Below are 14,552 nucleotides of genomic sequence, written 5' to 3'. Positions count from 1 at the left end.
ATAATATTTATTTATTTTTAATATATTTATTAAATATATTTAATAAAATTATTTAATAAAATAAATAATATTTATCAGAGGGTCAGCTCTACTTTTTATCAGAGAATGATTATAATAATATAGCCATAATAACTAAAGCATAGTGGCATCAGAGCATAAAGTACTGCCATTGAAATACATTTAAACATACATCCTATAGTAGAAAATGCTAGTTGGAAGGTACCCCAGAAATAAAATTGAGTTCAACTGCCTCACTTTGCAGATGCAAAACCTGAACCTTAATAAATTTTATTAAGGCCAATTCATTAAGGCCAGAAAGCATAAGTAATTTTTGAGTGCTTACTCTATGCTGGGCATTGTTCTAAGCACTTCACATGATTAACTCATTTAATCCTCCCAATAGTATTATTGAGGATAGGTTATATTGATTCCATGCCCCCCACCTTTTTTTTTTTTTTTGGCCAGTGAGAAAACTGAGATGGAAAGAAGTGACTTATTCAGGATCCACAGCTCATAAATTAGTGAGCTGGGCTCAGAAGTCAGGAAAGCTGACTCTAGAATCTGTGCTTAACTGGTCCTCCCTATCACCTCACAAGCTATATTACTTGCGGCTGCATAGCCACACCTACTTAGGAATCAAATTAGGACCTAGATTCTCCAAGAACAATTCTACTCTCTATCCAGAATTCTAAGACTGGAGTGAATTGATTGCTTCTTGCAACCTGGCGCATTACTGATTCCAGCATGTACTGGGCTCTCTATATGAGTAGGCCGCTGCTAATTACCTATGATAATGAGGGATGGATAGGCACTGAAGATTCAGCATAGCTGAACACCAAACCCCCTCCCCAACAAAACCAAAAAGAAAGCACTTGGCCTTTGGGTATAATATTGTATCACGTTTGTAGTAGATTTTCTTTCTTAATTATGTTTTGATAGGATTGCTATTAAAGTCAGTTTCTATTCTCTACACACCCCCAAAACAGCGAGGGACTATGACCGGTGGAAATGTCTTACATGATATGCCTCTGTGGAAAGTGAGAGTGGATTGCAAAAGCTCTTCTCCACCCTGTTCTTTTCATCCTGCATAGGTCTTGGTCTATGTCTTACTGATTTCCCATGTTAATTATTTTAACCTTGTCCTCAGTAGCCTCCTTTGTCTCTCATTGCCATAGAGACCCATTCTGCCTTAAGAATTGTCTTTCTTGTCGGTTCCTTTGACCCAGGCCCTCTACTTAAGTCCTTCTTCAGCTGCAAATCACCTGCTGAATTAAATCTAAGCTCCTTGATCTTGGCTTCCAGGACGTTCTATAATGTGCTTCTCTCTTTTTCTCCTTTTACAAATAATACATTCCTGGAGCAGAGGTTAAAGTAGATCACTGTCAACCAAAATATTAACTGTAATAACTAACATATTTACATAGAACTTAAGAATTAAGTAAAAACATCCACCTACATTACCTCATTTAAGGCTCATACTCTGCTGTATTATATATAATTATTTTACATTTATATAAATATAAAGCAGATAACATGATCAGCATTTTAAGTTCAATAAAACTGGGGCCCAAATAAATTAAATGACTTGCCCTATAAGAATTTATTGGTGCTGAAGCTACATCTTTCTTTCTTTCTTTTTTTTTTTTTTTTTGAGACAGAGTTTTGCTCTTGTTGCCAAGGCTGGAGTGCAATGGCGCAATCTCAGCTCACCACAACTTCCACCTCCTGAGTTCAAGCTATTCTTCTGCCTCTGCCTCCCGACTACTGGGATTACAGGCATGCACCACCGTGCCCGGCTAATTTTATATTTTTAGTAGAGACGGAGTTTCTCCATGTTGGTCAGGCTGGTCTCGAACTCCCGACCTCAGGTGATCTGCCCGCCTCAGCCTCCCAAAGTGCTGGGATTATAGGCACAAGCCACCACACCTGGCCAAAGCTACATCTTAAACTCTAATCTTCGGGCTCCCAGGCCATGCATGTTATATTACACAATGTGATGAGTAATCCTGTATTTACCGAAAGTTTTTTTGGTTTACATGCTGTGGCAGGCAGAATTCTAGGATATCCTCCAAGATCTCCTCCTCACTCCACCCCCACAGTACCTGACCTACATAACCCCTGGGGCCGTGACTATGAAGAGAGATGACTCCCCTGATTCTGTTACGCGGTGTGGCAGAGTTGATCTTTTTTTTTTTTTCTTTTGGAGGCAGAATTTTACTCTGTCACGCAGGCTAGAGTGCAATGATGCAATCTCGGCTCACTGCAACCTCCAACTCCTGGGTTAAAGCAATTCTTGTATCTCAGCCTCCCTAGTAGCTGGGAAAACAGGAGCACCCCCCCCCCCCCAGCTTTTTTTTTTTTTTTTTTTGAGACGGAGTCTCACTGTCGCCAGGCTGGAGTGCAGTGGCGTGATCTCGGCTCACTGCAACCTCCGTCTCCCGATTCACACGGTTCTCCTGCCTCAGCCTCCCGAGTAGCTGGGACTACAGGAGCACACCACCACACCCAGATAATTTTGTAATTTTAGTAGAGACAGAGTTTCACCATGTTGCCCAAGCTAGTGTGGAACTCCTGAGTTCAGGCAATCCGCCCGCCCCGGCTTCCCAAAGTGCTAGGATTACAGGTGTGAGCTACCGCACCCGGCCAAGANTTTGAGACGGAGTCTCACTGTCGCCAGGCTGGAGTGCAGTGGCGTGATCTCGGCTCACTGCAACCTCCGTCTCCCGATTCACACGGTTCTCCTGCCTCAGCCTCCCGAGTAGCTGGGACTACAGGAGCACACCACCACACCCAGATAATTTTTGTAATTTTAGTAGAGACAGAGTTTCACCATGTTGCCCAAGCTAGTGTGGAACTCCTGAGTTCAGGCAATCCGCCCGCCCCGGCTTCCCAAAGTGCTAGGATTACAGGTGTGAGCTACCGCACCCGGCCAAGAGTTGATCTCAAAACAGGGAGATTATCCAGCTGAGCCTGATCTAATCACACGAGCCCTTTAAAAGCAGAGCGTTTTTTCTCCAACAGTGGCAGAAGAGGAGTCAGAAAGATGTGCTTCAGCTGGCCCAGAAGCAAGCAAACATCCATGTTGTGAACTACCAATAAATAGGGTTCATGTGGGAAGGAGTTGAGAGTGACCCCTAGGAGCTGAGGGTGGCCACCACTAGCAGCACACAACAAAACAGGGAAATCCATCCCACAACCGCCAGGAACTGATTTCTGCAAACAAGAATGAGTTAGGAGATGAATTTTTCTCCAGAGCCTCCTATGAGATTTCAGCCTTGTCATACCCTGGGCAGAGAACCCAGAAGCTCGGTAAATTACCAAGGATTACAAAATATCTCCCCAGGAGAGTGCTGTGGGTAGTGAGAGGATACGATTTAAAGAAAAGTTTTGAGTGTGAATGTTTTCAGAGAGTCCAAGAGCTCTCCATTAGCCAGTCTCACTATTGCCTATCGTTTTAAACTCCCTATCACCCTTTCACTTACAGCAGCTGTCCCGGGGAAGCTTTTGTATTTTGTACCCTTTCTGGGGGAATGGGACTGAGTAAGGAACGTAATAAAGCGGCCTAAACGGCATCTCCCTCTATCTTTGATATTTTGCCTAGGGAACGCCCTATCATGTCGCATATAAGCGATCGAGTTATGTATTTGTTGCTAGCTGAGGAGATTATTCCTTGATAACCGCTTGATCCGGTCAGAATAGAAACGAATGCTACTCGTGTTCAAAGAACTACAAATCCCAGAACGCCTTTCGGCCAGAGCGCCTGCGCATCGCGCGCTCCTTCCTTTCCGCTCCTCATCATCTGGAAAGACCCGCCCCGCGGTGCTGTCGCTCGCGCTGGAAGAAGCGGAAGAAGATGGCGCTCACCAGGTGGGTTGTTGATTGGGGTCCTCGATACGGAAGGGTCTGGGAGTACCAATCTTTTTCATTTCTCTTCCCATACTCTTGGGGCGGTGACCTGACCCGGGGCACAGAATGACGTGGGCCAAGACTACGGCTACGTCCTCCCGCTGGCCGCCGCTACGACTAGGCCTAGTCGAAGCTGGGGTCTTTCAGCGGTTTCCCGGGTTTAGTTCACCCCTCTACCAAGGCCGAAAGCCGCGGGGTGGCCTCAGACACTTAAGACTGCATTTTTCGTTTAAGCATCTGGCGGGGAGCGAACAACGCTCCCTCACGTCCGCGGCTCGGGCGAACAAGAAGGGGTTGGGGACGGTAGTGGCTTATTTGGGCGGAGTGAAGCGCACGGGGTGCGACTGCGCGGCTTTCCGGCCGTTTGCCTGTGTCCCGAAACAAGGATTCCTGAATGAAGGGACCCGGAGCTGAACAGAGATTTAAATGAACCACAGTAGTGGCAGCTATCTGCTGATATGCGCCGCTGCTCCGCACTTTAACTTTGGAGCTTAGAATTTCTTCCGTAGATAGAACCACCTCAGAGTTTTGCTGTTTCCGGTTACCTTAGTAACTGTCTGTACAGTGCTCCCCGCCTTTAAGGAAAAGATGCTTTTCAGTGGGAGAGTCCAAGAAGTTACGCTACCCCTTCTAGTCCCCAACCTTGCTGCCGCATCTTAAGTGGAAAAACTTTCCATGCGAACTGAACAGGAAAAGTCTAGTGTTCAGGAAGGTTGTAGAGAAAGTAGTCCTTTTAGGACATCAACTTGAGCTCTCAACACGCTTCATTCTCCTCACGCATGGTTTTGTTTTGTTTTGTTTTGTTTTCCTGGCCGATGACAGTATGAATCCAAAAAATTACTTTGGGAATTACTGTTGGTGCCTTGCTCTGTACTGGGGATTGTGTACACAGAAGAAAATCTGTCTTTGGCAACAGGGAAGATGGGGTACAAGGTATACAGACATAAAACAATCACAGAACACAAAATGCACATTTGTGTAATACTAACCTTAGTGCAAAAAGAATTAGATGGAATAAGTTGTGTGGGCTGGAGAGTTTTCTTCCCCCTCTCCTTTCTAAAATTTTTTTGCTTTTTTTTTAAAAAAACTATTTTTTTGAGATGGGGTCTCGCTGTGTTGGCCAGGTTGGTCTTTAACTCTTGGCCTCAAGCAGTCCTCCTGTCTCAGCCTCCAAAAGTGCTAGGATTACAGGCATGAGCCACCATGCCCGGCATCTGAATTTTTTTTTTAATATAAAGCTAGAAATGGGGTGTCACTACGTTGGCCAGGGTGGTCTCCAACTCTTAGCCTCCATCAGTCTTCTCACCTAGGCTTCCCAAAGTGCTGGGATTGCAGGCATGAGCTACCATTCCCAGCCAAGAGTTTTTTCTTTAGTAAATGTTACAGGCAGCAAACATTTGAGTACCTTCCAAGTGTGAGACACTGTGTCATAGACTAGTAAAGTTATGAGGGGAGACTTTGTGGAAAAGGTGGAATTTGAAATGGACACACAGGAAAAATTTCTAGAAATGTGATGGGTGTTTTTTTATTTTATTTTATTTTTTGATACAGGGTCTCACTCTTGCCCAGGCTGGAGTGCAGTGACCCAATCACAGCCCACTGCATCCTCAACCTCCCAAGGCTCAGGTGATCCTCCTGCCTCAGAGTAGCTGGGACTGTAGACACTTGCCATGATGCCCAGTTAATTTTTGGTTTTTTTAGTAGAGGTGGGGTTTTGCCATGTTGCCCAGCCTGTTCTTGAACTGGGCTTAACTGATCCACCCGTCTCAGCCACCACATCGTCTGGCCTGTCATGGGTATTGTGTGCTTAAAATTGCAATGGCAGAATGCAATATTCAAATGACCAGTCTTGGGGACTCCAGAGCTTTCCATACCTACCATCTGGGGTTCCTCAGTATTCTTTGTAATATCCTTTAAACCAGTAAACGCATTTTTCTGAGTTCTGTGAGGTACCCTAGCAAATTAGTTGAACCTGAGGATGAGGTCGTGGGAACCCTGGTTTGTAGTCAGTTGGCCAGTGGCCTGGACCTACCATTGGCATCTGAAGTAAGGGCAGTCTTATGGGACTGAGCCCTCAACCTGTGACATCTGACACTCTCTCCAGGTAGATAACATCAAAAATGAATTGAATTAGAGGACACTTTACTGGTGTCCAATAAACAATTGATAGCTTGCTTGATACGTGGGGAAAAACCATCACGTATCTGGTATCAGAAGTGTTGTGTGTTGTTGATTGTTGAGTGAAATAATAGGAGAAACTGAATTTGTTTTAATTTTATACTCGATCCACATGGAGCTTACATTCTACTGGGATTGAAAGACTATGAGTAAAATCGGCCGGGCGCGGTGGCTCAAGCCTAGGCACTTTGGAGGCCAAGACAGGGCGATCACGAGTCAGGAGATCGAGACTAATCCTGCAAGAATGGTGAAACCTACCGTCCGTACTAAAAAAAAAATACAAAAACTAGCTGGCCGAAGGTGGCCGGGCGCCTGTAGTCCAGCTAGCACGTGGAGCTGAGGCAGGAGAAAAAGTGGGGGGGGGGGGGGGGGGTAGGCCGTAAACGCGGCAGAGGCCGAGCTTGGCAGTGAGCTGAGATTCCGGCCCACTGCACCCCAGGCCGCGGCGACAGAGGGGCGAGACTCCGTCTCAAAAAAAAAAAAAAAAAAGAGAAAAGACTATGAGTAAAATCATAATGCAATTTCAGGTAATACATGCTAGGAATAAAAGAGGGTTAGAGAGTGACTCAAAGCTTGGGGTGAAGTGGCTGTTTTGGGTAAGGTGGTCAGAAAACAGCTCTAGAGAGAGGTAACTGAGCAGAGACATGAGTGCTAAGATGCAAGCTGTTGAAAGATCTGGGGCTACTCTAGGCATACTGCCTATGGGATAGCCCTGCTCCTCAAGGAGCAGTCAAAAAAGAAGAGATCTGGAGAAGAGTTTTCTATAAAAGCATAAGAAAATTTGTTCTGTGTTTTTGTTTTTGTTTTGTTTGTTATGTTTTGTTTTGTTTTTTGAGGCGGAGTCTCACTCTCACCCAGGCTGGAGTGCAGTGGAGCAATCTCAGCTCACTGCAAACTCCACCTCCCAAGTTCAAGTGATTTTCCTGCCTCAGCTGGTATTACAGGCGTCCGCCACCATGCCCGGCTAATTTTTGTATTTTTAGTAGAGACAGGGCTTCACTATGTTGGCATGGCTGGTCTCGAACTCCTGGCCTCAAGTAATCCACCTGCCTTGGCCTCCCAAAGTGTTGGGATTACAGGTGTGAGCCACCTTGCCCAGCCGGAAAAATTGTGATTGATTGAGACAGACAGACAGACTGATAGATAGATTTTATGGCAGAAGGAATAGCCAATGTAAAGATCCTGAGATGGCTTAAGGAAAGATGAGAAGGCTATAGCGAAATGAAGATGGTGAGTGCCAGGGAAGAGTGTATTTATTTCTCCTGCAGCATTTAAGGAGCTCCAGCTGTGAGCTTAAAAGTCTTGGAGCGTTAGGGATGAAAGAAGTATAAGGCGTAATTCCTGCAGAGCTGCTCACAGTCTTGTGAAAACAGAGTAGATAAATGAGTAGATGATTGCAGTATGGTAAGATAATGTTGTAGTAGTGGTATATAGAGGGTTGTGGGGGAGCATAGAGATGGGCATTTAACCCAAACTGGAAGAGTCATGGAACATCCCTAAAACTATCAAACATACGGAACCTGTATTGAAAGTGCTTAGATACTATGCCAACTGGTTCATGGATTTCTCTCATTTAATATTTATAAGAACCTTATGAAGTAGATACTCTTATGAACTATTATTACAGATGAGAAAACAGATTCAGAGAGGTAAGTAGCTTATCCAGGTTAGTAAGTGGCATAGGTCAGATCTGAATTCTAAGCCTAGCCATCACTTACCGCCCCAGACTGGATTAGATCCCTATCATGTAGACTCATAGCATCTGTATCTTTACATCATAACTTAATATGTGTAATTATAGATTTGTGTGATTTTTTTTTTTTTTTGGTCTCTGTCTCTGCAAGACTAAGCTGTCTTTCTCCGTTTATAGTCTCATGCCTAGCATAGTGCTTGAACCCAAATAATAAATATTTTTGAATAATTAATAAGCTCTGCTACTTAGGTATGCTTACTATCCAAGAATCACAAAGGAACTAAGGTTGTTTTCTCTATATTCAGCCATCAGGATCCTTTTGTAGTACTTTAGAGTATCACTATAATACTTTAATACTTAAAAGTTGTTAAGAACAGTTTAGTAGAAAGGTTACCTTGACTAAAGAATAAGCTGCATCTTCAGGGCTTCTGCTTTGATTCTTTGGTCTCTAAGTTTTTCGTTGTTGTTTATTTTAGACGGAGTTTTGCTGTTGTTGCCCTGGCTGGAGTGCAATGATGCAATCTTGGCTCACTGTACCCTCCACCTACCGGGATCAAGTGATTCTCTTGCCTCAGCCTCCTGAGTGGCTGGGATTACAGGCACGCGCCAGCACGCCTGGCTAATTTTGTATTTTTAGTAGACACGGGGTTTCACCATGTTGGTCAGGCTGGTCTTGAACTCCTGACCTCAGGTGATCCACCCACCTTGGCCTCCCAAAGTGCTGGGATTACAAGTGTGAGCCACCATGGCTGGCCTGGCCTCTAAGTTTTAAATTTCATTCTAGATTCCCTTGGCACTTAAATATGCAACTTGTGTTTATTTTATCCACCTCTTTGTTCTAATCCTAGTTCTTTTGTATTTACACTGAAGTAGTTTAAGGAGCATAAGGGTAAAAATGTTAAAAATAAGGAGTAGCCAGGCATGGTGGCTCATGCCAGTAATGCTAGTACTTTGGGAGGGTGAGGCTGATGGATCACTTGAGGTCAGGAGTTTGAGACCAGCCTGACCAACATGGGCCAACATGGAAAAAACCCGTCTCTACTAAAAATACAAAAATTAGGGGTGTGGTGGCACGCACCTGTAATCCCAGCTACTTGGAGGCTGAGGCATGAGAATCACATGAATCCAGGAGACAGAGGTTTCAGTGAGCCGAGTTTGCGCCACTGCACTCGAGGCTGGGCAACAGAACGAGACTCTGTCTCAAAAAAAGTAAAAGGAATATAAGTATATCAAGTATATACTGGACAGTTTATCCCTGGATTATTAGGAATGTTTACTTGCTTGTTATACGAAATATGGAAACAGGTTGAGTGTGGTGGCTCACACCTGTAATCCTAGCACTTTGGGAGGCCAAGGCAGGCAGGTCATCTGCGGTCAGGAGTTCGAGACCAGCCTGGCCAACATGGCGAAACCCTGTCTCTACTGAAAATACAAAAATTAGCCGGGTGTGATGCTGCACATCTGTAATCCCAGCTACTTGGGAGGGTGAGGCAGGAAAATTACTTGAACCCAAGAGGTGGAGGCTGCAGTGAGCCAAGATGGTGCCATTGCACTCCAGCCTGGGTGACACAGAGAGATTCTGTCTCAAAAAGAAAAAAAAGGGCCGGGCGCGGTGGCTCAAGCCTGTAATCCCAGCACTTTGGGAGGCCGAGACGGGCGGATCACGAGGTCAGGAGATCGAGACCATCCTGGCTAACATGGTGAAACCCTGTCTCTACTAAAAAATACAAAAAACTAGCCAGGCGAGGTGGCGGGCACCTGTAGTCCCAGCTACTCGGAGGCTGAGGCAGGAGAATGGCATAAACCCGGGAGGCGGAGCTTGCAGTGAGCTGAGAACCGGCCACTGCACTCCAGCCCGGGCAACAGAGCGAGACTCCGTCTCAAAAAAAAAAAAAAGAAAGAAAGAAAAAAAAGAAAAAAAAGGACAAATATGGAAGCGTGGCCAAATGTGGTGGGTCACGCCTATAATTCCAGCACTTTGAGAGGCCAAGGTCAGCGGATTACTTGAGGTCAAGTTTAAGACCAGCCTGGCCAACATGGGGAAACCCCATCTCTACTAAAATTGCAAAAATTAGCCTCGTGTGGTGACACATGCCTGTAATCCCAGCTACTTGGGAGGCTGAGGCAGGAGAATCACTTGAACCCAGGAGGCAGAGGTTGCACAGAGTGGAGATGGTACCACTGTATTCCAGCCTGGGCAACAGAGTGAGACTCTCAAAAAAAAGGAAATACGGAAGCATAAATGCTTAAGAGTTTGTCTATTATGTGAAATATCTGTTAATTTTTTATTCTGGGCATCATTTGCTGTTGTCCTAGTCAGATGTTTTTACTGTGTATCTTTGAGTACTTCTGTCTTCCACATATTATAAAATGACTAATATTGAGTACTACCATAAATCATTGAAAAATCGGCTGTTTTGCTGAAAAGTAAAAGCATTGTAGGAAAATTTGTCTCTGTGGCCAAGTTGCAGTGGTCAAATTAAACATAAGCGTTTTTTAAATTTCTGACTTTTATTGTCTTTGCTTATAGCTTTTTACCTGCACCTACTCAGCTATCTCAGGACCAGCTTGAGGCTGAAGAAAAGGCAAGATCCCAAAGATCGCGGCAGACCTCATTGGTCTCCTCCCGAAGAGAGCCTCCCCCGTACGGATACCGGAAAGGCTGGATACCTCGGTTATTAGAGGTACATATGGATCTTAAGTTTAGATTTATTAAGTTGTGCTGAAATTTATAGCACACTATAACATAAATTTAAATGTTAGAACCTCTGATTATGAATGTCAGTGTGATAGAAATTCTGGTTATGTGCTCTCAAGATGTATATTTCCCTCAGAAGATGTGTCATTTTCTTTTTGCTTATTATCTGTCACTGCTTTGTGGTCACTAGAGAATTGTACCATTTGTCTATTCCTATATCAAACTATTAAATATTTACAAGAAAACTAACATTTTGTAAATCCAGGAATTATAGCGTATGGAAAATAATGGGAAGGTAAAAGGTAAGAGAGTTGAAAGTGGATTTCATGTTTGGGCTCCTCCTCCTCCCCTCCAGTAATACCACATAACCCTGAAGAGACAACTTTCCTTCAGGGAAAACTCCAGTAGCACTTGTCTTCTTATCTTTAATTTGAGAATGTTAATATATATCTGATATATAGATTAAATATGTTTTTGCGGGCATAAGAGACGAAATTTGGTTGATTTGAAGGCAATGAGGGAGAAGGAACCATCTGGAATAGCCCTTTCTATCTCTAGCTTGTTGCCAAAGAACAAGCCTTTGGTCGGGCGCAGCGGTTCTCACCTGTAATCCCAGCACTTTGGGAGGCCGAGGTGGGCGGATCATCTGAGGCCAGGAGTTCGAGACCAGCCTGACCAACATGGAGCAACCCCATCTCTACTAAAAATACAAAATTAGCCAGGCTTGGTGGCTCATGCCTGTAATCCCAGCTACTCTGGAGGCTGAGGCAGGAGAATTGCTTGAACCTGGGAGGCAGAGGTTGCAGTGAGCCGAGATCGCACCATTGCACTCTAGCCTGGACAACAGTAGCAAAACTCCGTCTCAATAAAAAATAAAAATAAAAAGAGCAAGCTTCCTTGGCAGCACCTATTCTAATTACTCAGGATCCTTTACATTAATTAATTAGTTTTATTTTTGGGATGGAATCTCACTCCATTTCCCAGGCTGGAGTGCAATGGTATGATTTCAGCTCACTGTAACCTCTGCCTCCCAGGTTCAGGCGATTCTCCTGCCTCAGCCTCCCAAGTAGCCAGGATTACAGGCACAGGCCACCATGCACAGCTAATTTTCTGTATTTTTAGTAAAGACAGGGTTTCACCATGTTGGCTAGGCTGGTTTTGAACTCCTGACTTCAGGTGATCTGCCTGCCTCAGCTTCCCGAAGTGCTGGGATAACAGGCCTGAGCCACCGCGCCTGGCCTGCATTAATTTAATACATATTCCTTTCCCTATTGCCCTAATTCTAGGGCAGCCTTCCCATGCTTGACCACTGTCTTCACTAGGGAGAAAAGCAAACATTTGAGACACGTATTTCCTCCTCAGGACCCCCTCCACTTTAATCAAGCCTTTTCCATCTCCCAGTATTCCTTCTGATTCCTGCATATTTTGCTTCTTCATGTCCCAACGAATATATCTGCCCTATTAAAAATCTGAAGTGCCTATATCATTCCCAGTTATTTTCGTTTTATCACTTTTCTTTCTTTCTTTCTTTCTTTTTTTTTTTTTTTTTAAGATAAAAATCTCACCCTGTCACCCAGGCTAGAGTGTAGGGGTGCGATCTCAGCTCACTGCAACCTCTGCCTCAGCCTCCCAAGTAGCTGGGATTATAGGCGCGCATCACCATACCTGGCTAATTTTTGTGTTTTTAGTAGAGGCAGAGTTTTGCCATGTTGGCCAGGCTGGTCTCGAGCTCCTGACCTCAAGCAATCCACCTGCGTTGGCCTCCCAACGTCCTGGGATTACAGGTGTGAACCACCAAGCCCAGCCATCACCCCATCACTTTTCTTTGTTCTGTCCTTACTGGTTATGATTTTTACTTCGCAAGTATGAAGGGCTCATGCCTTTTTTCACATGCCTTCAAGTAGTGATCGTAGTATTCATTGAATTGATAGTTGTAGCTTAGAGTCCTACCAGAAGCCATCTGTATTCTCAATCTCTTCCATGTCTCAGTCCCCTGGCTACCAGACTTTTTTTTTTTCTTTTTGAGACAGAGTCTTGCTCTGTCACCAGACTGGAGTACAGTGGCACGATCTCAGCTCACTGCAACCTCGCCTCCTGGGTTCAAGCAGTTCTCTGCCTCAGCCTCCCAAGTAGCTGGGATTACAGGCGTCCGCCACCTCGCCCGGCTAATTTTTTTGTACTTTTAGTAGAGACGGGGTTTCACCATCTTGGCCAGGCTGGTCTTGAACTCCTGACCTCATGATCCACCTGCCTCGGCCTCCCAAAGTTCTGGGATTACAGCTGTGAGCCACCACACCCGGCCCATACTCTTTATTAGAGTTTATAAGAGGAACACCTAACTAGATCATATCTTGTCCTATGTATTCCAAAAAACCCACATGTAGGTTTTTTTGTTGCTTTTTTGTCAGCTTTCCTCTGGTCCTTATGACTGCTGGTGTGTGAAGGCCAGTCATATTGCAATTATGAAGGGATTTTTGTTGCTTTTGTTTTCTCTGATAGTGTAATTTGTGGGAGGCAGAGCAAGATGAAAGATTATCAAGGAGTCTTACCTGGGGAAAAAAAGTAGTGCTTGGCATCATCTAATAGAGGAGTTGAGTGTCTCTGTTGAGGCATTATAAATATTGTTTGGTCTGTCAATAGGTTGCACAATGAGGGTGACAGGCATCACCTTACATAGAATGGAAATCTCATCCTTGCGTTTCAGCATTGCGATACTTGGTTGCTATTAGGTTTTTAGTTTCCTACTGGACTATTAGTGGTTTCATATATCCTGGTAGAACAAAACAGTTTATTTGAAAATCAAGTTGAAATGGCCAGCTAATCTGGAAATGCTATGGATGCTGCTTGAGGGGAGTGAATGTTCTGTGGAAGAAGGCGTTTTATTCTAGTTTTCAAAATAAAAGCTATGATTTTCTGGCAATCTTAATGACCACATAATGCTACATCTACAGTTCTGAAGTGCTTATTATAGTTGAAAAACTCTAGCAAATCCAAGCATGTGTCAGATTGATGGCCTGGGTACGGGAAGCACTTTTCTTAGGAATGCTTTAACTCTTTCTCATTTACAAGAAAATGTCTCTCAGCGTTATTCTCTTGGTTTTCAAAAACTTCAAACATTTCTTTAGCAAATAAGCATATTGTACTTAGGAACTCATATATCTTAGATCTAATGGAGTATTACTTAAAGAGGTCTTGTAAAAGTGAATATTTTCTTTCTTTTTTTTCCATCAAACCCCTCTAAATGATTAAATTTAATTTGTGTTTTCTATCATTTCTTAATAGTACTTGTTAGGCTGTTTTGAGCTAAAAGAAAGATATTTCATAGTAGTACAAAATACAAAGCTTTTCGGAGTCTCAAACGATCTGGTTCAGGTGCTGCATATAATACCTGCGAGGTCTCAGGAAAACTGCTTAATTTTTCTAAACCTGAATGTTTCCATTTAAAATACAATGATGTTAAAGAGTTACAAGGATAAAATGAGATAATACAAGTGTGAATCATGTTTAAAGTGTACTAAGCAAATACTACCAAATTTTTTAAAACTACTTAAAAATTATACTTGATCCTCATGTTTACTCGATAAACCTTTTCAAAATATTGCATTTCATCAGCAAACTTTATTTAGCTTGTTCTACTTTAGCAGTCTCAGTTCTCTCCTAAATAATTATGTATAATCACTAATAATCACTAGTAGAAATGTGGTAAACTCATTTCTGGATCCTTCCTGTTGTATTCATTTGCTTCTCACATAACAATGAATAAATAATATGTTAATAAAATCTGATTCTGCCGGGCGCGGTGGCTCAAGCCTGTAATCCCAGCACTTTGGGAGGCCGAGACGGGCGGATCACGAGGTCAGGAGATCGAGACCATCCTGGCTAACACGGTGAAACCCCGTCTCTACTAAAAAATACAAAAAACTAGCCGGGCGAGGTGGCGGGCGCCTGTAGTCCCAGCTACTCGGGAGGCTGAGGCAGGAGAATGGCGTAAACCCGGGAGGCGGAGCTTGCAGTGAGCTGAGATCCGGCCACTGCACTCCAGCCTGGGCGACAGAGCGAGACTCCGTCTCAAAAAAA

At 43.9% G+C, this 14,552-nt stretch overlaps 1 protein-coding gene and 1 long non-coding RNA gene across 2 annotated transcripts in view; one reads left to right on the top strand and one right to left on the bottom strand.

The window, feature by feature from the left end:
• Positions 1–4,007, bottom strand: part of LOC108534982 (uncharacterized protein C14orf178) — a 10,116-nt gene extending 6,109 nt beyond the window's left edge. The window contains exon 1 of the long non-coding RNA XR_014485098.1: positions 3,865–4,007. This is a non-coding gene — a long non-coding RNA (uncharacterized protein C14orf178). The remainder of the gene's footprint in view (positions 1–3,864) is intronic.
• The window catches only part of SNW1 (SNW domain containing 1), a 45,205-nt gene continuing 34,417 nt past the window's right edge, over positions 3,765–14,552 (top strand). The window contains exons 1-2 of the mRNA XM_017880652.1: positions 3,765–3,867; positions 10,308–10,461. Of these exons, the coding sequence (XP_017736141.1) occupies positions 3,854–3,867; positions 10,308–10,461 (168 nt within the window). The 5' untranslated portion in view covers positions 3,765–3,853. The remainder of the gene's footprint in view (positions 3,868–10,307; positions 10,462–14,552) is intronic.

The sequence above is a fragment of the Rhinopithecus bieti genome, unplaced genomic scaffold (assembly GCF_001698545.2).
Source record: "Rhinopithecus bieti isolate Rb0 unplaced genomic scaffold, ASM169854v2 scaffold_11380, whole genome shotgun sequence".
In the NCBI taxonomy this organism is placed as follows: domain Eukaryota; kingdom Metazoa; phylum Chordata; class Mammalia; order Primates; family Cercopithecidae; genus Rhinopithecus; species Rhinopithecus bieti.
This window is presented reverse-complemented; position numbering and strand designations above follow the sequence as displayed.